General features: G+C 29.0%; 7 protein-coding genes and 1 long non-coding RNA gene across 16 annotated transcripts in view; 4 read left to right on the top strand and 4 right to left on the bottom strand.

The window, feature by feature from the left end:
* Positions 1-504, bottom strand: part of LOC138939813 (HIG1 domain family member 1A, mitochondrial-like) — a 1645-nt gene extending 1141 nt beyond the window's left edge. Inside the window, exon 1 of one of the 2 annotated variants that reach the window (XM_070308010.1) lies at positions 418-504. The gene's annotated coding sequence lies outside the window, so the exon portion shown is untranslated. Of the gene's footprint in view, positions 1-244 lie in introns of both variants that reach the window. The other variant, XM_070308009.1, reaches the window with a different exon arrangement.
* A 553-nt stretch (positions 505-1057) lies between these two features.
* Positions 1058-5435, top strand: Bwa (alkaline ceramidase). The gene is made up of 5 exons (XM_070308101.1): positions 1058-1116; positions 1499-1673; positions 2389-2545; positions 2683-2920; positions 3094-5435. Exons 2-5 carry the CDS (start codon positions 1581-1583, stop codon positions 3413-3415), a joined length of 810 nt encoding a protein of 269 aa, XP_070164202.1. The 5' UTR covers positions 1058-1116; positions 1499-1580; the 3' UTR covers positions 3416-5435.
* On the bottom strand, positions 3879-6577 carry Purple (6-pyruvoyl tetrahydrobiopterin synthase purple). Its single transcript, XM_070308102.1, has 3 exons — positions 6214-6577; positions 4638-5933; positions 3879-4211 (listed from the first exon to the last, which is right to left on the bottom strand). Exons 1-2 carry the CDS (start codon positions 6294-6296, stop codon positions 5549-5551), a joined length of 468 nt encoding a protein of 155 aa, XP_070164203.1. The 5' UTR covers positions 6297-6577; the 3' UTR covers positions 3879-4211; positions 4638-5548.
* Positions 6578-8746: 2169 nt separating this feature from the next.
* Alphasnap (Alpha-soluble NSF attachment protein) lies at positions 8747-11883 on the bottom strand. Of its 3 annotated transcripts, none has more exons than XM_070308237.1 (5): positions 11615-11883; positions 11106-11299; positions 10745-11010; positions 10446-10619; positions 8747-10310 (listed from the first exon to the last, which is right to left on the bottom strand). In XM_070308237.1, the coding sequence occupies exons 1-5, from the start codon at positions 11704-11706 to the stop codon at positions 10161-10163; spliced, it is 876 nt and encodes a 291-aa protein (XP_070164338.1). In that variant the 5' UTR covers positions 11707-11883; the 3' UTR covers positions 8747-10160. The 3 variants fall into 3 exon arrangements, with proteins under 3 accessions (XP_070164338.1, XP_070164337.1, XP_070164339.1); XM_070308236.1 differs by having other exon boundaries at positions 11106-11302; positions 11615-11881; XM_070308238.1 differs by having other exon boundaries at positions 11106-11316; positions 11615-11703.
* A 489-nt stretch (positions 11884-12372) lies between these two features.
* Positions 12373-17323, top strand: Hdm (meiosis specific with OB domains hold'em). The gene is made up of 8 exons (XM_070308282.1): positions 12373-12493; positions 13748-13807; positions 14403-14671; positions 14959-15181; positions 15943-16059; positions 16395-16557; positions 16637-16844; positions 17099-17323. The coding sequence occupies exons 1-8, from the start codon at positions 12373-12375 to the stop codon at positions 17258-17260; spliced, it is 1323 nt and encodes a 440-aa protein (XP_070164383.1). The 3' UTR covers positions 17261-17323.
* A 1579-nt stretch (positions 17324-18902) lies between these two features.
* LOC138939719 (formylglycine-generating enzyme) lies at positions 18903-20907 on the top strand. Of its 2 annotated transcripts, none has more exons than XM_070307808.1 (5): positions 18903-18985; positions 19137-19856; positions 19947-20118; positions 20245-20428; positions 20575-20907. In XM_070307808.1, exons 2-5 carry the CDS (start codon positions 19334-19336, stop codon positions 20728-20730), a joined length of 1035 nt encoding a protein of 344 aa, XP_070163909.1. In that variant the 5' UTR covers positions 18903-18985; positions 19137-19333; the 3' UTR covers positions 20731-20907. The 2 variants fall into 2 exon arrangements, with proteins under 2 accessions (XP_070163909.1, XP_070163910.1); XM_070307809.1 differs by lacking the exon at positions 18903-18985 and having other exon boundaries at positions 19000-19308; positions 19411-19856; positions 20575-20905.
* On the bottom strand, positions 20157-21340 carry LOC138939720 (uncharacterized). Of its 2 annotated transcripts, XR_011447891.1 has the most exons (4): positions 21234-21266; positions 21080-21161; positions 20537-20743; positions 20157-20426 (listed from the first exon to the last, which is right to left on the bottom strand). It is a non-coding gene; the product is annotated as an uncharacterized lncRNA (long non-coding RNA). The 2 variants fall into 2 exon arrangements; XR_011447890.1 differs by having other exon boundaries at positions 20160-20426; positions 21080-21340.
* A 354-nt stretch (positions 21341-21694) lies between these two features.
* Positions 21695-23719, top strand: LOC138939803 (uncharacterized protein C9orf85 homolog). Of its 4 annotated transcripts, XM_070307990.1 has the most exons (4): positions 21699-21846; positions 21930-22086; positions 22778-23298; positions 23519-23717. In XM_070307990.1, the coding sequence occupies exons 3-4, from the start codon at positions 22863-22865 to the stop codon at positions 23698-23700; spliced, it is 618 nt and encodes a 205-aa protein (XP_070164091.1). In that variant the 5' UTR covers positions 21699-21846; positions 21930-22086; positions 22778-22862; the 3' UTR covers positions 23701-23717. The 4 variants fall into 4 exon arrangements, with proteins under 4 accessions (XP_070164093.1, XP_070164091.1, XP_070164092.1 ...); XM_070307992.1 differs by having other exon boundaries at positions 21695-22086; positions 23525-23719; XM_070307991.1 differs by lacking the exon at positions 21930-22086.
* Positions 23720-24097: the final 378 nt, after the last annotated feature.

The following is a 24097-nucleotide window of genomic DNA, read 5'->3' as shown; positions in this document are numbered from 1 at the left end:
AATTATTCGTCAACAATAGACAAAGTAGAAATATTATTTAACTGTAAAAATCTAAATTGTTCTAATTGTATATATCAATATTACTGAGATATCTAACCTAAATTTAAATCTAAATACTTTTTAAAAAACCCATAAAAATAGAAATCTCATAATAATATATAGAAACCACTCAAAACATAAATTTCCCATTATTTTATCATATCGAATCTATCGAATTTTGAATCATACTAATATACTAATATACCTTTTTTCAAAATTTTTAAATTATCCGATCACACACTTTTCTTTTTCTTTTATTAATTTATTGTGTAAATTTTATTTAATTTGTGTTTCTGACAATTCCTTTCACATAAAAATACAAGTCAATACAAGTATTTGCGAAAGAGCGTATCGACCATTAAGAGAGGCTTTGCTTACCTCGTACCAAGTACCAAGTAGAACGTACCAATGTACCAAGTACCAATAAAAATGATATATTCAAAAGACTCGAATAAGTTAAGCCTGTATCAGACTACGCACGCATTGAAGATTGAGATTGAAGATTCAAGATTGAAATTTGACCAATCAGGGTATCGATCATATAATTTTTCCCCTGCTGGGAAATCGATCATGTCAACTTTTTCCCTAGGGCGAAAAAGTGAAAAGTGAAAAATTCTGCCATTGATTTCAATCATCTAAATCAAGGTTATAGGTCGGTATTCACAGTCAGTTCTTATATTTAAGACCGTTTTAAGTAAAGTCTTAAGCGGCGTCTACAATAGAGATTTTAAGCCCTAAGTCTTAAGAAATTGACTAATCACAGTCGAGTATTCTTCTCATACTTGATTGTGATTGGTTAATTTCTTAAGGCTTAGGACTTAAAATCTCTATTGTAGACGTCGCATTAGGCCGATATTACATTTGTTGTATGACAAATGTAATATCGACCTAAGACATTACTAAAAATAAACTAAGAATAATGTCACGTGACATGCCAATCAGGTAATACTAGAAAGAGATGCTATCATCCAAACGCACCTCTCTCTCGGCGAAAAAGTAGCATAGCCAAACAAAGGGATCGCTCATTCCAATATATATACAGTTCATTAATTACGTTTACACGTCACCCCTAATCAGGTTTAATCATCCGTAGTTCTAAGGCTGGCCAATCACAATCATCCCATTCTTCAGAGGAATAGCTGTGATTGGCCAGCCTTAGAACAACGGATGTTATTAAGATGCGATTAAGAGTAAACGTAGTCAAATACACATTTGTTGACATTTAGTAATCGTATAAATATTTCTCTCCATTTATAATGTGGAAATAACGCGAATATTTAGGAATTAGGTTCAGGATGATATGAGATGTTAGATTAGAAAGATTGCATCGTAATAAAATATATTTTTGTATTCTTTCCACATAACTTTGAGTGCAAATCACTCAATGTACATATACACATATGTATATGACTACACGAGAATGTCTATTGTACTATCGTCAGATGATTTCTTTTTTAAGAAACTAACTTGAAACGTTTCTCGTGAGAAACTTGAACAACTTAGTCTCAAGTTTTGAGGAATCAAGACTTCGTTTTTGAAACATGTGGAAACCCTTTGAGGCTGGCAGTTCACCAGTGGACTGGTGCGAAGGCAATTACAGTATTTCACCCAGCATCGCTGAATTCATGAATACAGTTCGTATATATTTATATATATAATATATTTAACACACAAGCGTTCCTGTTTTCAAGAATCTAATTTAAGAAAATTAAATACAAGAAAATTTATTTCTTGTATTTTGAGAGATGAAAGAGAAGCAAATTTACTCGACAAATTATCGCTCTCATGTTCTTTTTTTTTTGTTAATAATCACGTTCAGATATTTTACACATGCGATATTGTTAGACATGTCAAATATAATATAAAAAAAAAAAAGTATTTATGCCTTATAATTATAACGCATGTGTTTAAAGTTATAGAATAAGCCTGTTGGTCTTAATGGCTTGCTCAACATTATCTTCCTACATTTATGTTTACAAACATTACATGTACAAATTATTCATGGATAGAAAATAATTTATTCCTTTAAAACATTTCAGACAGCATTTAATAGAATACTGTATTTTTTTTTCTACATATTAAGTATGACTCTTTCTTTCTCTCCTCTTTCATATACTATGTATCTCATAGCTATGTATACATATATAGATGTTCTTGGATAAAATTAAGATTTATATTATTATTTAAATCAAAATTAATTAAATTAGATAAATATTACAAAAGTATAAAAGGATAACACGTAATTTTTACTTTTGATTGCTGCCAATTGCTGATTGGCATTACGAAGGGAGAATGCATTTTACTGAGATTAAATTGATTGTTATTACTATTTAACTTTTTATTTTTTAGTTCAGTAATGTGGTCTTCCTATTACTTCCACCTGTGCTCATGCACTTATTTAGAGACTATGGTCGCTTTGTAAATCCTGGGATTCATATAATTTGGTTCTTATTGATGATAGTGGGACTCAGTAGCGCTTATTTTCATGCTACTTTGTCCTTGATTGGTAAGAATCATGAATATGAAAATATATCAATTAATAATTAAGGAGTAATGGTTCTGATATTGCAGTTACTGTTTAAAAATAATGTTGAGTTAATTGTGGAAAAATTTATATATATAAATTAATTTTATGTGTAATAGGACAACTCTTGGATGAATTAGCTATTTTATGGGTATACATGGCAGGCTTTTGCATGTTCTTTCCAAGAAGATATTTTCCAAATATCTTTCGCAATAACAGAAAACTCTTCTCTATATCCGCAATATTACCGACTTTGATCGCTACTGGCTTAGGCATAATACATCCAGCTGTAAATGCTTTCGCATTGATGAGCTTGGGTATACCGGCGTTCGGATTTCTGATCATAGAACTGAAGAGGTAATTCAAATAATAGAAATTTATAAACATAAATATAAATATAGAAATAAATATATAAAATTAGATTAGATATAGAAATTATATATATATGTATGTACGTATGTATGTATATATGTATGTACATATATACAGAAAATTATACAAATTCTAACAATCAAACACAAATTTTAAAGGACTACATCAATGAGAGTATATAGACTGGGATTGCGATGCGGCGCTATGTGGATACTATCGGTAACTTGTTGGTTAAACGATCGTTTGTTCTGTGATACATGGCTAAATCTTAATTTTCCTTATCTTCACGCGCTATGGCATCTATTTATCTTTATTGCAAGTTACACCGCGGCGGTGCTTTTTGCATATTTTGCCGTACAAGATGAAAAGCCGCAACAATTGCCAGTGCTTAAATACTGGCCCAGAGATGATTTCGAACTCTGTATACCATACGTGACTATTCGAAGTTATATGAGATTAAACTACGATTCGAACATATAACTCTTCTTGCAACCACTTTGAGATGTCTAAGATTATGCATTATTATTATAATAAGTGTTTGGGTTTCATGCAATATTCAAGTACACATATGTGTGGTTCTGCAACTTATATAAATGTTTGTTTTTGAAAAAGACATTACATCTCTTTCGTTTTATAGAATGAAAGTGGGAATGAAGCTAGGGATTAAATTTTACATTATAAAAAAATGAAAAAATAACCTTGTACAAAAATTTATTACAAATGACATTAAACACTTAATAAAAAAGAGTTTAGTAATAATGTTATAATATACTAAAATAGCATATGACATTTAATTTGAAATGAATTTATAATGTAGAATTAAAGTTATTGACTACATTATACAGTACTCTGGATCTGTTTCTTATTTATTTATATTAAATAAGTGCAAATAATATCAAAAATTAATAAGCAAATTATTTTTTTTATAATAGTCTAATGAATATTTTTATTTGGAAATTGTTTTCTTTTTTTAGTGATATTAGATCTTTGACTATGGGCGCGTTCCACTTAACGACCGCAACGCTCGCGAGCATCATCTGTCTTTGTTTAACTTTCGGTGAACAACAAGGATGAAATGATACCCTAAGCGTTGCGGTCGTTAAGTGGAATGCGCTCTATATAAGTATGAACCGCCAGTTGCTGTATTCAGGTCAATTGTCAAAAAAGAACGACATCAGAAAGCAATAACTAAAAATTAGGTACAGTTTGTGCTGCACCCGATTACTTTCAATAGTTTCCAATTGTTTCCGATAAAGAGCAAAGAGTTGCGTATAATCTAAAAATTAACACAAATTACGAATTAAATAATTTCCGGAATAAAAAATGCCACTTTATTGTTTTATAAAAGGCTGCAATAGCACTCGTTATAAAAGTAAAAAAACAGAACAAACGAATAAAACAATAAGCTTTTTCAGGTATGTAATATAAAATTTAATATAAAAAGATACATTACTTTGAAATTTAATGTAGCTTTTACAATTAGTTGTTACAATAGCTGCTGCGATCATATTGCAAAAGCTATTAATATAAACATTAACAAATAATATAAATAAATAAATAGTTTATATAATTATTATTTACTTTACATTATGTAATATATATATATAGTGATATGTATATTATATGTATATTATTTGTTTAACTATCTTTTATATTTATTATTAATTAAAGAAATAATATAAAAGAATTTGAAAAAAAATACCTGATGATTTGAGTTTCGCACGCAAATTGCGAGAAACCAAAACCGTTATACTTGGAAACACTATGCGCTTGATTTTGCTATAGAATATGCAGCCCGCTAACGGTCCATACTTATATAGTCAAAGTATTAGATAGTAAGCTATATTTCTCTCTTGTAAAAACCTAAAACAGATTTTATAGAAAATTTATAAAGTATGGCACACATTTAGATACTTTATAACAAAATTTTTGTCTTAAATTATAAATAATGTTGTTATTTCTCCGTAATTGTTGACATTACACACAAACAAAAAATTCCCTCATGCACATGAATAATTTTAGAAAATTGGTTTAATATTTGTAATTATGTATATTATAGGATGATTATGTATTGTGATATGTGTATTCTTGTTAACTTTTTTACAAAAGACTATTTTTATATATTCTCTAATTATTACTTAAAAACGGAATACGCAATCTATATTTTAAATATCTATATGTAAACATATAATATAAGTATATTTAACTTATATGTATATGTATGTATGTTAAAATTCTTGAGTGTATATGTTTCTATGTGATGCGCCCGCGCGTGCATGTATACACACACACATATATATAAATAATATACTCCGGATTTCATAGTTATCTACAATTTGAGACTGTATCTACATATGTGCAATAATAAAAAGATATGAGAGTAAACAGTTTTCAACTTGTAATCATATTGTATATAGCATATATGTATTGTATATCTACATAATCATATTTAACTAAATGAAATTATGATGAAATAGGAATGTGTATATTAATATCTGTATGTTTTATAACATATGGTTTATACGTATAATTTTTTTTTTAACTTGTATATGAGTAACAAAAATAAAAAAAAAATAAAAATAAAAAATACACAAATTTGTATAAATGATGTAATTAAAAATCGGAAGATACATTTTCATCGTATTCGCCTCTAAAATACATAACATTTTTATCAGTTTCATGAACTTTGACTTCATACAATAATTCAGGATTAGACATTTGCTTTTTTAGCTGCTCGAAAATGTAAACAGCAATATTTTCGCTTGTAGATACTGTGTTTGTGAAATGATCCAGCTCCTTATCAATATTTTTATGATCCATTTCATCTATCACCACCTTCTGCATGGAGTCTTTCAAATCTGTCAAATTAAGAATCATTCCTGTTGATGGATCTATTGGTCCACGAACAGTTACTTCGATTGTATAATTATGACCATGACCCCAAATATTGTTGCACTTTCCATACACTCTTGCATTTTCATGCTCATTCAAAAATGTGCTAAAATTTATTAAAATATTTGAAATTGGTATAAAGTGTGTCAAATCTATTAAACAATATTTTAGCTAGTCTTTTATTCGAGTATTTTTCTATAGTCAAAATATATATATGTCCTTGGATCCCTTTTAGGCTACGTTCCGATATTAATTATCAACAAAATTACTGAAAAAGAGTAGTTTACGTCTCTCTTTCTCACGTACATTAAATTTTCAGTACTGGCAGTGAATATCGGAACATAGTACGCTGTTAGCAATCTCTTCCGTTTCATGTAGGTACTAACCTATTCAAACGATGACAACAAGAAATCTGAACTTTTCTCGTTAAATAAGCGACCGGTTTTCGTTTATAAGACGAAGAATCCATTCTTCAACAAGAACACGAGCTTGGAGAATTGATATTGGAGATCTCGCGCGCGCGCGTGATGATAATACGAAACTCTGATTTCAGAATTACTTCTTCCTCTTCTTCCTTTGTGGACACATCCAGTCTAATAGAATCGATATATTCCGGCCAAAAATTGGCGCGCGCGCGCGCGCACACATATCAAAATATGTTTTTTCGATATATATATATATTTCGAAAAAATATATTTTTATAGCTTTTATAGTTTCATAGTTCTAAAGAAGAGTAAAGACTTTAAAATTTCAGAAATACCTCCACTTGAAACAAAACTGTACAGACAATAGGATATTTCTTTCTAAATAAAGTAATATTTTTAAAACATTTTTTCTATAAATATATATTTTACGTTTAGAGAAATAAATTAATTTGATATAAAACACAAGAAAGAATTTGTTTGTATCAGAATTACATTTATATATAAATTGTACAATTTTGTTTATATGTGCAACATTACCTATTTAATCGTATAGAAAATCGACAGATAAAATATTAGTATATCTAAATATAAATACATAACAAAAATAAGAAATGTATATTATTAAAACATAAAATATGTACCACATAGAGTGCTGAATTCTTTGTTAATAATCTGTTATGCGGAATAATGAATCATGCGAATATATTTGTTTGTACAAACTAAACTGATGTTTTAATTTCTAACATTATATTAATTTATGTGTTATTTTAATAGCAACTTAACAAATTTTAAACAAGAGATAGTGCTTTTCTAAAAAATATTTTAAAGTTTGTATATATTGTTTAATTAAAAACGAACATAAAAGCAAGTATAGAGAAAGTGAAAAGGATTATCATTAATGTGCTAATTGTGCTAACAATAAGTAAACAAAAGCCTCGAGGCTTGTCCAGGTTTGTTCGCTCGAGAGTAAAAAATTCGACGATACTTAAGCATAAGAATGAGGTATGATATATAAGCAAATTTATAAGATAGAAGCATTATCGACTCTAAAGGATATAACTAAATAAATTTTGATGCATACAATGATCTTCAATCTTTCATCATTTACAAAAGCGTGCTTACTTAGCGCAAGTTGCATAAATGTACATAATGGTGTAATTACATTGACACTGCTAAACTCTAAATAAGCAATACATAATGTTAGGCAAAACATATAAACTCTAAATGTAAAATGCATTAGCAATTATAAATTAATAAATTTTTTTAGCAATAATACATGATATTTATATTATGAAACATTTTAATTAAAATGTCACTTATCTCATATAGTTTTTTACATTAAAGCTATACACAAAGATTTCATATATTGCTTCTATCTTGTTTCTTTCAGAAAATAATGTACATTATGTGTGTAGAGTTTGAAATTTTTATTATATGCATCCCCCTTTTATCTCTTGATAAGTATACATATGCTTATGCTAATGCATGTTTCATTACTCATATACATATAAATAGTTCTACCTATTTCTAATTAACAGCAGAAATTTATTATATATCTTTAAAATATGTATGTATATTGTATCAATATATGATGCATCTATATAAAATGCAAGATTTTCAATTTAACAATTATTAAATAATTTTTAGATGTTGTGTTTTCGAGCGTTTCATTAAATAATAAATATATGCTTGTGTATTTTGAAACTACTTTGACAATAATATATTCGAAGGTTTTATAACATTATACATCAATATTCTATTTTTTGTAAATATTATAATAAAATCAGATGAATTTTACCATAGCTTTTTGTAAAATTATAATTATAATTAATATATTATAAAAATGAATTACAAAAATATTAAATAATGTAAAAAGAATGTCGTACAGAAAAATCCATATATAATCAAATCTATATCAAATTGTTGCAGTATTCCAACTATAAATATATCTCTCGTATTTTCTATCCACTTTCGTCTTTTTCTGTTGGATATTTATTTCCATAAGCATAAAATATCAATTAGATTAGATTACACAACACTCTATTATTGCGGAAATCATACACATTTTTCGAGAGTTTCATATTGGGAAAGAATATACATATATCACATGTCTGCTAATAATATCCCTAATTCAAACTATGTACAAGGTATGAATTTAGATAACAGCAACCATATTTCAAAATAAAAATAAATACAAGATAGAAAAAATCAGAGGAAAAGAAATTAACAAATATAAAAAAAGGCGAGAATCGTAAAGTTTATAAATTAGATGTATATTGAACTTGTTGCTTCGATACTTTGGCAGTGCAAGAGTGACAAATGATATCATATTTATTGTAATTCCTTTAATATAAAATGTAAGGAAAAAGCAAAATAGTTTTTATAAAGAAACACGAAAAAATTATTTCAATCAATATAATTATATACATTCAAAATATCATATACAATACTTGCTCTTTGCTATTAAATAAAAAAAATATATATATATATATATATATATATATATATATATATATATGTATAATTTGAGAAATTTTTCATTGCAAAATTATTCGAAAGTACGAGAAAAATAAATAAGAAATTTATAGTTGCACACTGTAATTTCAAATTTAAAAAGTTAATAATCTATAATAATGGTGGTTAAAATGATAAGAGTATCAATTTTTAAAGAAAAATAAAGTGTGTATGTATGTGTATATATATATAGGATAGTTTTCAAAGCAACCATCTACTCGTCCATGTAATTTTCTCGAAAACAGTTGACAATAGAAACAAACGATAGAGGAAAAAATTGAATGGCATAATAATAACTATGTATCTTTCTGATTACATATTTTTTTTGAATGCAATATAATATATATTACATATAAAAATGCAATTGTACCCCCCCCCCCTTTTTTTGTTGAGACCACTCAATTAAATATGTGCAAATTAATTTTTCTAAACAATTTAGATATTAAAATATAAAGAAAAAATTGTATTGGAAAAATGAAGGTTTCGCAAGATATTTCAAGTTTTTTAGCCTTTATTTAATGCGATGCTCTCAAATATTGCACTATAATATAATAATCATTTTTTACGTCATTTTATTATGATTTTCATAACCATGTTAAAATGTTATGTTATTACCCTTATATTTTTTACACAGATTGTTTAGGTTTAGAAAGATCAATTTATGCAAATTCAACAAAATAGCTTCATTTAAAAAATGCAATACATTATTTTTCTGATATATTGTATTTAAGAAAAAAATAAAATAAAATAAATGGTCATTGCTACACCATGCAACTTTTTCCCTAACATTTTTTTCTATTATCGACCATTCTCGAGAAAATCATAATAAATGGTCGCACATTATGTGTGCATGTGTGTGTGTGTGTGTATCCATACATACATCATACATATGAAAAACATCATACATACATACATACATACATACATATATACACATACCTACACATATGCAATAAATGAGATAAAGATCCTAGTTATTATTATTTTAAGACAAAAACATTGGATGTAACATTATAGTCAATATATCTCGGAATAAGCCTGTATATTAAGAAAAAAAGAAGAAAAAAAAGAGAGAATACATACACGCACACACATACAAACAAAAAGACTGAGATGTTCAAAAAAATCATTTCTTATATTCTTGCAGACTGTAATCTTCCACAATTTCGTGGATATGTAAAGATTTAAAAAAATGTTTACATAAATAATGAAAATTGTCGAGAACGATTATAGCCTATGAAAAGGTGATATAATTGTCTGAGCCATTATATAAAAACTATATATATGAAATACTATATAGTTTCTATTGAAAGCAGGACGCGACTCAAAAACAAATCTATATAGAGCTGAAATAATATTGTTGGCAGAAAGTAACATAGATAAGAAACAACTGATCAGCGTAGATCCGGGTTATCATGAATTTGCTTTTTGATACGTAATAATACTGTCGTATACCATTGATCCAATCTTGAAATCGAATCATATTCCTTAACAGCTTCTGTATAACCTTCAAGGTTTTGATCTTCCAAATGTTCTATCAGAGTCTGCAGATATACAATAGGCACAAATTATCAAATAAAATATAAATATAAAGAAATATATATATATATTTGTGTGTGTGTGTGTGTGTGCGTGTATGTAAAATATTAATTGATAATTAAGTTGACACAGAAACATACCTTTATTAATTTATATTCTCTAGAATCTTGAAAAGCTGGGTACTGTTCTTGATAACGCTCAATTGCATGTTGAGCATTTAATGAGTCAACACACAAATGGCACAATGCAGCACGAAAGAAATATTCCTTAGCACTGTATTTAAGTAAAGAACTTTCTAATGATGCAGAAGCAACCTGTAAAATAAATAAGCTTCAAACATTTAAATTAAAATTAAGTTTATATTAAATCAAATTTATGTAAAATTTACAATTAGGATATTTTTAGTATAACTTTTTACTACTATAAATATCTCTTTTACCTGCTCATAGATCTGAATGGCTTTATCATAATTTTCAAGTTGAGCAGCATATTGTGCAACTTTAAGAAGACACTTATTTGCCGAGGAGTTACTTTCTTCACCACGGAAATAATCTGCAGCTTGCTCATAATGATGTACCGCACGCTCCAAATCGACTGCGTCGCTTTCGTAGATCTCAGCTATACTTTGATGATGCTTTGCTGCCATTGTGAAACGGCCCATGTCAGTATAAATCTCAATGGCTTTTAACAAACAGCTGATTGCCTCTGGAAAGACGGAAACGTGTGGGTGTATAAGTTAATTATCTTATACATTTATTTTAGAAATATTAGATATATCCCTGTAATATTTAACGTAATACCATTTGTATCAGATTTTTTGAAGCAATTGGCAGCATCTACATAATTATTGGCTGCGTCATGACGACCGCCCGCTTTTGCATGTAAATCTGCCGCATCGTAAAATGCCTTTCCCGCCGAATTCCATTTTTTTGCCATCTTGAACAGATTTGCTGCTCGTTGATAACATTCTACTGCCTCTTCAATTTTTGATGAGCTTCTGCAAAAATTAGACTGATCCGCCAAAATTCTTTCAAGACACAAATAATTCTTGTTTTGTGTGCAGAAAAAAAATATTATCGTTTATACATATTCATGTTGATACATACTGACACATATACATATATACAATACATACATCTATAGAAATCATGGTACGAAATGATCGACATTTAAATATATATATAAATGATTGTTCGTCGAAATAAAAAATTTCCCGCAATTTGCGATAAGGTAATCGCCCGAATAATGTAAAATCCATATTTATATGCTTCCAATGGAGTGAGTTTGAGTAACAAATCGATCAGCTTACCCGAACAGTGCGCCAAAGAAGCTCTTCGACGACGATAGCTTTCTCTCGGCCTCTGCTACCAGTTGCAATGCCTTCTGCTCACTATCGGCCATGACGATATCGCCGAATGAATTTTTTTCAGGAGTCCCTCAAGTTTATCAATCGCACTTGATAAATTTCAATTCTAAATTTCTCTTTTTATCGTGAGACGTCGCTAAAACGGAAAGTACAACGAATCGTCAATGCATCGAGCATCGAGCATCGAGCATTATCATCATCAGGGTCGCCAATCTGCCAGCGAAAACATTTCGCCTGTGTCAAACAATCATAGATATATAGCTGGATTTGTCCTTGTTTAACTTTCCAAAATAACAAGGATAGAACAATGCTTTCAGCGCGTAAGCGTGCTTTCACTGCTTTCGGCTTGTATGTCGTTAGTCGCAAGCAAATTGACCAATCACAGTCGATTATTCCGAGAACATTCGACTGTGATTGGTCAATTTGCTTACGATTATACGACTTATTGTAGAATAGATTTTCGAAACGCAACCTATATGGGAGACCTAATTTGCTAGCATCTCTTTTCATAGTATCTTAAGACCATACTTGAGATGATCTTAAATATAAGAACGGACTATGAATACCGGCCTAAATCTCAGCAATTGGTAGCATTGGGAGCGATTTAACTCGTAATTTGAGTTCGCGCACGCGAGAGTGTATTATCCAAATTTTTTTTACTTTACTTTAAGCTGATAACGCTGCTGATAGCTGATGAAGACATGTCTTTTCTATATAGGCAAGAAATTAAATCACTACAGGAAGGAATGCCAAATACGTTTGTAATCGGCATAATTATAAATAATACAAATGTAAAAACGTTTACCGCCACTCAAACAAAATGTATGTATCGATATATATAGTTTTTTTTCTATAATTTATTTAGAATAATCGATAATCGATATAATAAATATTTTGAAAAATATTTAGAAACGGAATTACATGAAATCTCTTTAATATATGTGATAATTTAATATATTTTTATTCTTTTTAAATAAAGGAGATTATTCTCTCTCTTACTATATTTTATATATACATACAAAACAAAAAATAAAAGATAAGGTTTTGTTCCAAAAACAAAAGTCTATGTATAATTAAATATAATTATATATAAAATATGTACTTCCACATACGCGCGTGCACACCCAAAAACGCTCATCCACCCAACATCCACCCAACCATCCACTCACCTACACACACACACACACACACACACACACACACACACACACACACACACACACACACACACACACACACACACACACACACACACACACACACACACACACACACACACACACACACACACACACACACACACACACACACACACACACACACACACACACACACACACACACACACACACACACACACACACACACACACACACACACACACACACACACACACACACACACACACACACACACACACACACACACACACACACACACACACACACACACACACACACACACACACACACACACACACACACACACACACACACACACACACACACACACACACACACATTATGTATTTTATATATATATATATATATATATATATATATATATATATATATATATATATATAAAGAATAATTAAACAATAATTAGAAAAACATCTTTTGCATTGTTTTTTTTAAATAAAGTTTGAAAAAAACGTGAGAAAAGAATGCTCATATTGTATATATCTTTAACCATTGCATATATAAATTTTTTTCCTTATTTCTTCAAATTTCTCTTTAAAAAAAACGATATAAGTTATTTTTCTAATTAATTTTCAATATTTGCCTTATTTTTTTCTATATATACGCCTGACATGATTTATACAGAAGAAAGAAAACACATATTTAATATATATGTAATTATGTATATATGCATATATATATTATATATTAAATATATGTAATATGTAATTTTATATATATATATATATATATATATATATATATATATATTTATATTTAATTATATATATAAACTTGATTTTTTATTTAATCGATTATTGCAGTTAATAGAGGTGAACGTAGCGTGTGGACATTCACTTTACGAGATACTGAAGAAGACTTTATTAATGTTACAGTATGGGGAAGTATGGAATTTGTAAAACAAGTATCGTCCGCATTTAATATCGGATCTGTAGGTACGTAAATATATATATATATATATATATATATATACGCGCGCGCGCGCGCACACACACACACACACATATACATACATACATACATATATACATATATATATTTTTGTAAACTTTACTTTTTCTTTGAAAATGCCATTTTTTTATTTATTTTTCAATTATTTTTCCTGTGCAATACTACTACATACAGACAAAGTCGTATTGTATGTACAAGAGAAAGAAAACATATATATTGTATATGGACATATTTTATATACAGTTATATATTCTTAACAACACACAAAAGACATCCAGAGGACATCCGAAGAATGTAAAATATTCTCTAAATGTGCTTTGGATGTCTTTTAATGTGTGTTGTTAGGAATATATTTATATATAATTATATATAGACTTTTTGTCCCGAGAGAGTGTAGAAATAATATTATGTATATTATCGAAAATTTATTTAATATAAATTGTACTCATTATTATGAAAATATAAACTATTTTAATGTGATTACGGTTTTTACAAATAAAATAGAATAAATAAAACTGTGATAAATATGTATTCTTTAAAAAATGAAGACAAATCTTAATAAAAATATTTGCTTTACAGTGGAAGTGATAAGCGCGAAAATTATGAAACGCCAGCCTAATGATAAAAATGAGCAATTTGTACCATCGACTTCTAGTCCTTTCACTCTAATTGTGAATGAGGGTGCAGCTCTCATACATAATCACGATGCGCCTACTCGTGAACAATACAAAAATTTGCTAATGCGACCTGTTAAAAGCGTGAACTCCACAAAAAGCTTGAAAGACATTTTGGATAACATCGAGGCTTTATGTGATCGCTCAGTTGACCTTCTCGTTGTTGTCACATTTGTAAGCTGTATAAATAAATAATATGTCAAATCTTCAATATATCACTATATTTCTTAAAATAATAAAAAATAATTTATTTAGTTACAATTATTAATAAATAAATAAATATATATATATATGTATATGTATACTATATATATATATACACATATATATTATAAAATATTAAAAATCCAAATATTTTTCAATCAATTATATTGGTATCAAAGTTGTGTTCTTTCAATAAAACTATTATTTTCATACTCATGTAAATATTAATAAATTATATCTGATTAAATATATTGTAGATCGGCGATACGCGTAATATAATGACTCGGAATGGACTAGCTTTAACATGTCGCAGTTTCGAGGTCGCAGATGGATCGACGGATAATACGGTATCATTGATATTATGGGACAAGGATTGGGTGGAGAGATCCGCCTTTTGGGAACCGAAACGGACAATATTGTTCTTAGTTGATGTTCGTATCGCATACGATGAATATAAAAAGAAAACGGCGTTAAGTATTTGTATGTTGAAAATCCAGCATTTTGGTCTTTTTACTGTAATATTATACAATCTTCTAAAAAAAAAAAAATATATATATATATATATATATATATACAGTATATATATATATCATTAGATGTCGCTTACAATTATATTATATATATATATATATATATATATATATATATATATATATATTAGATATATCACTTATTAAAATCGTGACTTCGAAAATATTTAGGTAAAGTTTAACATGATTTTAAATGAATATTCGTAGTAATATGCACATTATACTCTAATCGGTGCATTTTAATTCTTTTATTAAAAATTGTTTTTTTATTTGAGAATAAATCAAATTTTTTGTATCTTCTTAAAAATCTGATTTTGTGAAATCACGCCCTGTTATTATTCAATAATTTGCAGTGCTTCGTAAACGTATTTGGAAAATGATACATTATAAATATAGCGAAATCATTCGAATACTTTTGCGAATCACTGTATAATCATATAAATAGAAAAAAAATAGGTAAAAGTTTACAAAAACTTACACAACACGGATTATATTGTATATTTTTTGATATATACAAAAATTACAATATTTCAAAATTGTATATCTCAGGAATCAAAATAGATTGCCACAAAACTCAAAGCGTGTATTACACACTTAGGAATCTACTCTCTATAACATATATCAAAAATAAAATAATCTATATAAATTTTTGTAAACTTTCATAAATTATTATACTTTATATACTTGCGACATTGTTTTTATTGTACATAGCAAGAAGAACGTTAATTACGGAATCCCCGGACGTACCTCAAGCCGCAAGCATTATAAGTGCGATACAGCATTATGATCCTGATTCCATATGCAGCGATTCATTCACTATACCAAATCGTAAGAACGGCAAATAATTTATACCGAGTTTAATATAAATATAACTTTATAACGTATTCATATAAACAACACTAATATATATCATTTAAATCTTAACATGTTCGCTACTAGCATCTATTTTAAAAATCATCCGCTTCGTAGAAGCGATATATATATATATGTATAGTAATATAATAAATATTTTAAATCACATGTAAAAAAAGTGAATTGCTAAGTATAAGCATGCTAAAAAATGAGTTCGTTTCTTTTCTAATTTATAGACATAGAATTTTAGCGCAATTAATTTTTATGTAACATATTTTATTATTATTATTAATTTTTTATTAATATTGTAGCGAACACTATTACGACTGTAATGACAATACAACAAATCACGGAGAAGTTACGGAAAAAAGCGAATACGGAAGGTGAGAGATTGCAATTCGCGACAATTGTAAAAGCTTCGGTGACTGAAATGAATTTGGATGGTTCACTTAAAGATGTGTTATCCGTAAAATGGTACTTTTCTGAAATTGCATTCATAATTTAACAATAATTAAAAAATCGACAATACTATCACGTTTACTTGCATTTTTAGCGCTCTATGTAAAAAGCTTGTCCCGGATATGAAAGATCCTTGTATGAACTTGAATTGCCCATCAGGCAACGGAATCCGGACGCCATTAAACATTGTAAAATTTAATATAAAAATCAATTTAAAGGACGACACTGGATATCTCATCGGATGCCGTCTGACTGGTGATATCGCAGAGCGAGTCATGGGATGCACAATTGATGAATTTCAGGTAATCAACTTAAATTAATGTTAACAAAACAATTGTTTTCAGCTATATTCATATAAAATATGATAATTCTTAATTTTTTTATTAATTAAAAATATAGTATATAGAAATAAAACTAATTAAAATTGAAGCACATGTAAAATAAGTCGAAGACTATATATATAATTATAATAAACATTTTACCTTTTGTATTCGTCTTAGGTTTAAAATTGCACTAAATATGGTATAACAAGGACAATTTTGTCATTATATTATAGGAAATGACGATAGAAAAGCGCGCCAAATTGAAATGGTTATATTTGTTAGAAGAATGCAACGTTCGCCTGCACATTCTCGGGCCGACATCTGCCTTCCCATATGTCCTATATAATATTTTATCCATTCAACATTGTCTCGACGAGACATATGCAGTCGAATAAATTGCAACACTCTATGCTTGAAAATTAAAAATTAATATATCTTCTTAAGCTGCTCCAATCTGATACAAATAATTCGTCATAATTTGTTATAAACATTACATATTATTTATTATTATAAATGTAGACTTTTTATTTTATGTATAAGAGTATTATAAATATAATTTCCATTATAATTTATATATATATTTAGTTTTGTTAAGAATTTTGAAATAAGTTCAGTTTTTTACGAATTCTTCTAACCGCATTATTGCGAATAAAAATAAACTTATTATTTACTAATTTACTTCAACATCGTGTTTTATACGTGATTTATTGTAAATCCTACACCCCCTTGTAAAAAAAATTTAACAACTCAAATCTGAAGTCCGTTTCCCATGATGCAATTTTTCGTGTTGGATAGCATATACGTGATTTGCTGCATGTAGCTTTTGCGCTCTATATTGGCTGCGTTCAGCAGAAAAAGCAGCTTTGCAACTGTTGTAAAATTCTTTAATATGATGATTAGTTCTTGCCCTTAATTCCTGCCGGAATTTCTTTGTCCTAATTGGTCAAATTTCAATCTCAATGCAGTCTGATACGAGCTTATCGTACAATGCTAGGCGATAACAATAGCGATAGGCGATATGCAATGAGAACACTGCTTTTTCGATAAAACGATAGCGATAGAGATAGGCTTATGGCCCTCGCAAACTAGATGCGATGAGCGATGAACGATGGGCAATATCCAATGAGAGCTTTATTTTTTCGGAAAACCAGAGCTCATCGCTCATCGCGTCCAGTGTGCGAGGGCCATAATGCTCGTATCAGACTACGCATTGACTACGAAGATTGAGATTGAAGATTCAAGATTGAAATTTGACCAATCAGAATAAAGAAACTTTAGTTCCTTTTGTTCTGATTAGTCAAATTCCAATCTTTAATCTTCAATCTTCAATTTTCAATGCATAGTCTGATACGGGCTTAAGCAATCTATACTTACTATGTCTATGAGCTCTGTTATACGGCACCCTTTCGGGTGCCCGAAATCAAACCCTAATCGGGTTTAATAACATCCTTAGTTGTGAAACTGGCCAATCACAGCTATTTCTCTAAAGAATGGAATGAATGTAATTGGCCTTAGAACTTTAAGTCTTAGAACTACGGATGTTATTAAATCCGATTAGGGGTAACATGTAAACGTGGTCATAGGCCGATATTCTTAGGCTGCGGTCGAGAAGACGCTAGAGATGTTTCGAAGTATTGCATTAACCAATGAGAATAAAAAAATATTTACTCTTTTTGTCCTGATTGGTCAATCAAACGCTTCAAAGCATTTGTAACGTTTTCCCGACCGTAGCCATAGTCAGTTCTTATTTCAAGATCGTTTTAAATAATGTCTTAAGATGCTAATACGCCTCTGTGATTGGTTTAGGACATTTTAAGATTGTGCTTAAGACGGTCTTAAATATAAGAACTGACTATGAATACCGGCCATAGACATAGTATATCTAGACCGAATGTTGAGAAGTGGGAGCCGAGGTGCACGTAGGAAAGGACATACACTGTTTCGTGCTCCTTGTGTTCTCTCTCGCTCGCACGTAGCATGACGAAAGAGAGCGCTATACTCTGTGCGAGCGAGAAAGAATGCAAGGAGCACAAAACGGAGTATGTTCTTTTCTACGTGCATCTTTACCCCCACTCCTTAAATAAAGGCAAACGCTCGGTCTAGATATATATATATCTATGGTTTGAATCTTATTTTTGAATTTTCACCTTTTCTAAGAGGATTTTTACATTTGTTAACGCCTTTGTAAACATAACAGTGTAAAAAAGTATTTTCAGTTAACGTCACTTCTGATCAAATTGTACGTAAGATTCTGATCGTATTGATCTTCAGGGCAGAACCCATTCAAGAAAGAAGAAGACTGCTTGCGTTTTGCTGTGTTTTTCTTAATATCTTAATGAACGAATGAGAAATCCATAAAAAGAGAAGAAAGAAGAACAGAAATAAAAAAAGAAAAATCGCATGAGAATCCATAAAAAGAAGAAATCTATTGAATAAGAATAGTGTAAGAATCTCGTTTTCCAAAAAAGATGACACTCTTTTATTATTTTTACAAGATACATATGATAATTGGATATTATTATTTGTGTATAAATGCTGTAAAAAGTAACGGCAGTTGTCAATGCGGAAACAAGTTGAATCGTCAAGCAATTTTCAATCCTCAAGCAGGATATTGTATTGTGGATAATTCTAAATTGGATGCAATTCATATGAAAGTGAAGAAAATGTTTAAGATAAACGCTGGGACGTATTCCATAGGAACGAATAATCCAGTTTTTATAGTAGATGGAGAAGGTCCAAAACGTAAAGTAATATTAGATAGTTTTTATATAGACAAATTTGAAGTAAGTAATGAAGAGTTTGCAACTTTTGTAAGAACTACCGGATATATAACGGAAGCGGAAAGTTTTGGAGATTCCTTCGTCTTTGAAGGTCTTTTAACGCAAAATGTGAAGGACAAAATCAATGAAACAGTTGTACAAGCTCCTTGGTGGACACCCGTGAAACAAGCTTCATGGCAACATCCGGAAGGCTCTGATTCAAATATCACTTGTAAGTGTAAAAGAGAAAAATTTGAATATTTTGTTCATAGGATTCGTAAAGATGTTTTCATGAATTTGATTATAATTAGAAATTACTTAGATAGAATGGATCATCCTGTTGTTCATGTTTCCTGGCATGACGCTGTTGCTTATTGTAATTGGTTAAGAAAGAGATTACCAACTGAAGCAGAATGGGAAGTCGCATGCCGTGGTGGACTTTCAGATAGATTATATCCTTGGGGAAATAAATTGATGCCAAAGAATCAGCATAAGTAAATTAAATTTTTATATAAAGTTTCTATTTTTATACAAATATAATTTGTACATGTCATTGCATATATACATTTTTTATTGTAATATTTCATAATGAGAATTTATATCTTATTATCATCTACTAGAGCCAATATTTGGCAGGGAAATTTTCCTATAGAAAACACTGAAGAAGATGGATTCAAAGGCACATCGCCGGTTACAATGTTTTCACAAAACAAATATGGTTTACATAATATTGTTGGAAATGTTTGGGAGTGGACAGCTGATTGGTGGATAACGAGGCATTCGAGCGATCAACAAACAAATCCTGTAAATAATATAATATAATAAAAATATTTATGAATGATACAGTATATATAAGGATTTATATTAAATTTATTTTAATAAAGTATGTATATATATATATATATATCATACATGTCTTGTATTATAATAGTTTTTATTCTTATTTTCAGTTTGGTCCATCTAGTGGTAACAATAAAGTAAAAAAAGGTGGCTCTTATCTTTGTCACAAAAGTTATTGCCACAGGTACAGATGTGCCGCACGTAGTCAAAATACACCCGATACATCAGCTGGAAATTTAGGTTTTAGATGCGCTATATCGGCATAGGTAAAACATTATACTAAAAATGAGAAATAATATATGTAAAGATTGAAAGTATATTATAAATACAATATTATGTGTAAAAGATTATATTTCTTATATATAAAATTATAATGAATATCACACACATACACATCTTCTAAAATTTTGTTTCTTCAACAAAACATAACATTATATAAAAAAAATGTATATTATAGAATAAAATTAGCTATTTATTGAGTAATATTTTTCGATGATATTGTTTATGAGATAATCGTTAAAAAAATTACCCTTTCAAAAAGATTAAAAAATAGTGCTAGATCTATGCATTTGTTAAAATAGATTGTTGTATATAAAATGCTGCTGTAAAGAGTACCTATGCTACGTGCGAGCGAGAGAGAACACAAGGAGCACGAAACAGAGTATGTCCTTTTCTACACGCATCTTTACCCCCACTCCTTAAATAAAGACAATACATATACTATGGCTATGTGTGTAGTACACTGTGTCATCTGTGTCATCTGTGTCACCTTGCTGAAAAACGCCCATTAGCATTGAAATCAAGGCAAAATTTTTCACTTTTCCGCCCTAGGGGAAAAGTTACATGATCGATACCCACAAGCTTTCAATGGCAGTAATTGCCTTCGCATATTGGACGCGATGAGCGATATCCAATGAGAGCTTTTATTTTTTCGGAAAACCAGAGGTCTCATTGGATATCGCCATTGCTCATCGCTCATCGCGTCTAGTGTGCGAGGGCCATTAAGCCCGTATCAGATTATGCATTGAAAATTAAAGATTTGAATTTGACTAATCAGAACAAAAAGGACTAAAATTTCTTTAAACGGAGAGCACACACTTTTGCATAAGCGCATAATTATAAGCATAAGGAAATTGATTGATTCATTACCTTATGCATAAGGAAATTGACTAATCAAATTCCTTATGCTTATGATTATGCGCTTATGCAAAAGTGTGGGCTCCCCGCTTTATTCTGATCAAATTTGAATCTTCAATCTTCAATCTCAATTTTCAATGCGTAGTCTGATACGGGCTTTAGACGGGATCCTACAGAATTGTATAACCGGTGCCGATAAAACCGTAGAAAAAGAAGCAGTAGCTATATATTAACAGTTTTGTCTGGTATGTACGTACACATACTAGACTATTATATAAAAATTTGTCATTTGCCTATTTATTTCTGTTGAATACCAACTGGCATATAGGCATATTCGACAATTCGACTGGGAAGTCTAATCAGCCACACAGATAAGAAGAAGATATTTCTGTTGATTTTTAATCCTACAAAGAAAAAGATTCTTAACCTCATTATATATTAAACATATTAAAAATTGTATTTTTTATAACTTATTTAACTATATGGTAAATAATCAAACATTTTTTATGATTATATAATTGTTTTTTTACTGTACATTTATTTTGTATAAAAATCTTAAATATGATTTGGATGCTAAAATAGAAAACAAAGATTAAAATATTGATTCGATTATTTCGTATTACTGATCTTTATGATATTTATAATTACATATTTAAGCTTTTTGATATTGTCAATCTTTTTTTGAAGTGCATATATACTTAAATACATATTAATATCTAAATCTTGAAAAAAAAATGTTTAAAAAATTTGTTTCGCTATTGGATATACATCTAAAATGTGTTTAAAAAAAACAAAAGCTATCGCGAGCGATTATGAATCATCAAAAGCACATTTTGGATTATTAATATTATTTTCAGCATCTTTAAACACTTTGTAATAAAAATATCCCAAACAAAATTGTTTAAAATTTTATATTCTGCATATTTCAGTATATTTGTTATCCTAATGTGCATTTTATATATGTGTATGTATACGTGTTATTTCTTTAAATATTTTTCCTCATTACACGACATAAAATTACGAGTAAAATTCTGCCTTCAATTTTGTCATGAATTATAAATACAACTATGTTTAATATTATAATATGAAATTTTTGTTATTGTGTTAAAATGCTGGTAAGAGCATAATTCTGAATATGCTGGATTCAACGTTATCAATATTCTTTTATATTTACAGATAATAAAATTTGTGTTATTGATAATTTAAAAAAGAATTTCACACATTGTATTAAATCTGCAAAAAATATTATAATAAATGAAACATGAGTTGTCAAAAGGGAAATACTAGTCGATCAAGACCTCAGAAATACCAGAATCATACAGCTTTCAAAAATAATTTGTATGATAATTCTAAGAAAATAAAGTTTATTAATAGTATTGAAGTCGTGAATGTTTGTGAACGCTGCAAAAAGATAATAGAATGGAAGATCAAGTACAGGAAATACAAAGCACTTAAAGCTCCAGTGAAATGTGTAAAGTGTGAACAAAAGACTGTGAAACATTCTTATCATAATATCTGCTTTCCTTGTGCCAAGCAGAATGAAATTTGCCCAAAATGTGGAAAGAAGAAAAAAATTGTAGAAGTAAAGCCTAATAGGGAAGAATTAATTAAATTGGATGAAGAATTTAAAACAATTTTAAAAACGTTGTCGGAAAGAAAACGAAGGACGTTTTTACGTTACATGAATCAACAATTGTGTATGTATTTTGTATCCACAATACAAATTTTTTTTTAAATTTTATTTTTATGCATAAATAAAGTATATATATATATATGTGTGTGTATTGTATTTTTTGCTAAAAATAAAGCTGGTTAAAAATTACTATTATATGTGTGCACAGATAATAGTAATCTTTAACCCGCTTTATTTTTAACAAAAAATACAAAAAATAATAATAAACAACATGTCCGGATTAGATACAGATATAAAAGGAGATGATGGCAAAGACAACAGTGAGGATAAAACAGATTCCAAAGGAAGAGAAGATTTATTAACAAAACTGAAATCATTAGCTATTATAGAAGTGGAAGATGATAACTTCGACAGTAATACTGATATTGAAAGTAAAGATAATAATTTTAACAATGATATTGCTTGATCATGTAATAAAACATTTTCTAAGTACAAAAAGTGTTTTTTGAACTAGAATATAAATTTTTAATTCATTTTAGTAATAAACCATTTAAAATTAATTTTTTTATGTAGTATCATCTCCTTTACGATTGTATCACTACTTATAGGATATCCTGTGCACACATCACCTTTTTTTCTGTAATCGTCCATTGCAGTTTCTATGTTTCGCGAACAGCTTTCTAACTTTATTGCTATACAATACAGAACATTTCAATGACATTGTTAGGATTCACATACACAAACATAAATGTACATACAGCCAAATAATTTAGTACACAATTAAATTTGAGTTTTTAAGGCTCCTCACTGCAGCTATATTAAATCATGTCAAAAGCAAAAAATTACACTAGGTTTTTTGCAAG

Source organism: Polyergus mexicanus, unplaced genomic scaffold, assembly GCF_030449975.1.
Source record: "Polyergus mexicanus isolate NDT 795.1 unplaced genomic scaffold, iyPolMexi1.0 SCAF_15, whole genome shotgun sequence".
Lineage (NCBI taxonomy): Eukaryota > Metazoa > Arthropoda > Insecta > Hymenoptera > Formicidae > Polyergus > Polyergus mexicanus.
Note: the sequence above shows the minus strand (reverse complement) of the source record. Positions and strands in the feature narration are given on the sequence as shown.

Excerpts from the sequence above, each read along its gene's own strand:
- Bwa (XM_070308101.1), top strand. The coding sequence starts at position 1,581 with ATGTGGAAACCCTTTGAGGCTGGCAGTTCACCAGTGGACTGGTGCGAA. Across the intron at positions 2,546-2,682 it reads TGCTACTTTGTCCTTGATTG|GACAACTCTTGGATGAATTA; the intron begins GTAAGAATCATG and ends TATGTGTAATAG. Across the intron at positions 2,921-3,093 it reads CTGATCATAGAACTGAAGAG|GACTACATCAATGAGAGTAT; the intron begins GTAATTCAAATA and ends CAAATTTTAAAG.
- Purple (XM_070308102.1), bottom strand. The coding sequence starts at position 6,296 with ATGGATTCTTCGTCTTATAAACGAAAACCGGTCGCTTATTTAACGAGA. Across the intron at positions 5,934-6,213 it reads TGTTGTCATCGTTTGAATAG|CACATTTTTGAATGAGCATG; the intron begins GTTAGTACCTAC and ends AATAAATTTTAG.
- Alphasnap (XM_070308236.1), bottom strand. The coding sequence starts at position 11,706 with ATGGCCGATAGTGAGCAGAAGGCATTGCAACTGGTAGCAGAGGCCGAG. Across the intron at positions 11,011-11,105 it reads CAAAAAATCTGATACAAATG|AGGCAATCAGCTGTTTGTTA; the intron begins GTATTACGTTAA and ends CCGTCTTTCCAG. Across the intron at positions 10,311-10,445 it reads GAGAATATAAATTAATAAAG|ACTCTGATAGAACATTTGGA; the intron begins GTATGTTTCTGT and ends GTATATCTGCAG.
- Hdm (XM_070308282.1), top strand. The coding sequence starts at position 12,373 with ATGTCTTTTCTATATAGGCAAGAAATTAAATCACTACAGGAAGGAATG. Across the intron at positions 12,494-13,747 it reads TACCGCCACTCAAACAAAAT|TATGGGGAAGTATGGAATTT; the intron begins GTATGTATCGAT and ends TTAATGTTACAG. Across the intron at positions 13,808-14,402 it reads ATTTAATATCGGATCTGTAG|TGGAAGTGATAAGCGCGAAA; the intron begins GTACGTAAATAT and ends TTTGCTTTACAG.
- LOC138939719 (XM_070307808.1), top strand. The coding sequence starts at position 19,334 with ATGACACTCTTTTATTATTTTTACAAGATACATATGATAATTGGATAT. Across the intron at positions 19,857-19,946 it reads CTCTGATTCAAATATCACTT|ATAGAATGGATCATCCTGTT; the intron begins GTAAGTGTAAAA and ends GAAATTACTTAG. Across the intron at positions 20,429-20,574 it reads GCGATCAACAAACAAATCCT|TTTGGTCCATCTAGTGGTAA; the intron begins GTAAATAATATA and ends TCTTATTTTCAG.
- LOC138939803 (XM_070307991.1), top strand. The coding sequence starts at position 22,863 with ATGAGTTGTCAAAAGGGAAATACTAGTCGATCAAGACCTCAGAAATAC. Across the intron at positions 23,299-23,518 it reads TTACATGAATCAACAATTGT|ATACAGATATAAAAGGAGAT; the intron begins GTATGTATTTTG and ends TGTCCGGATTAG.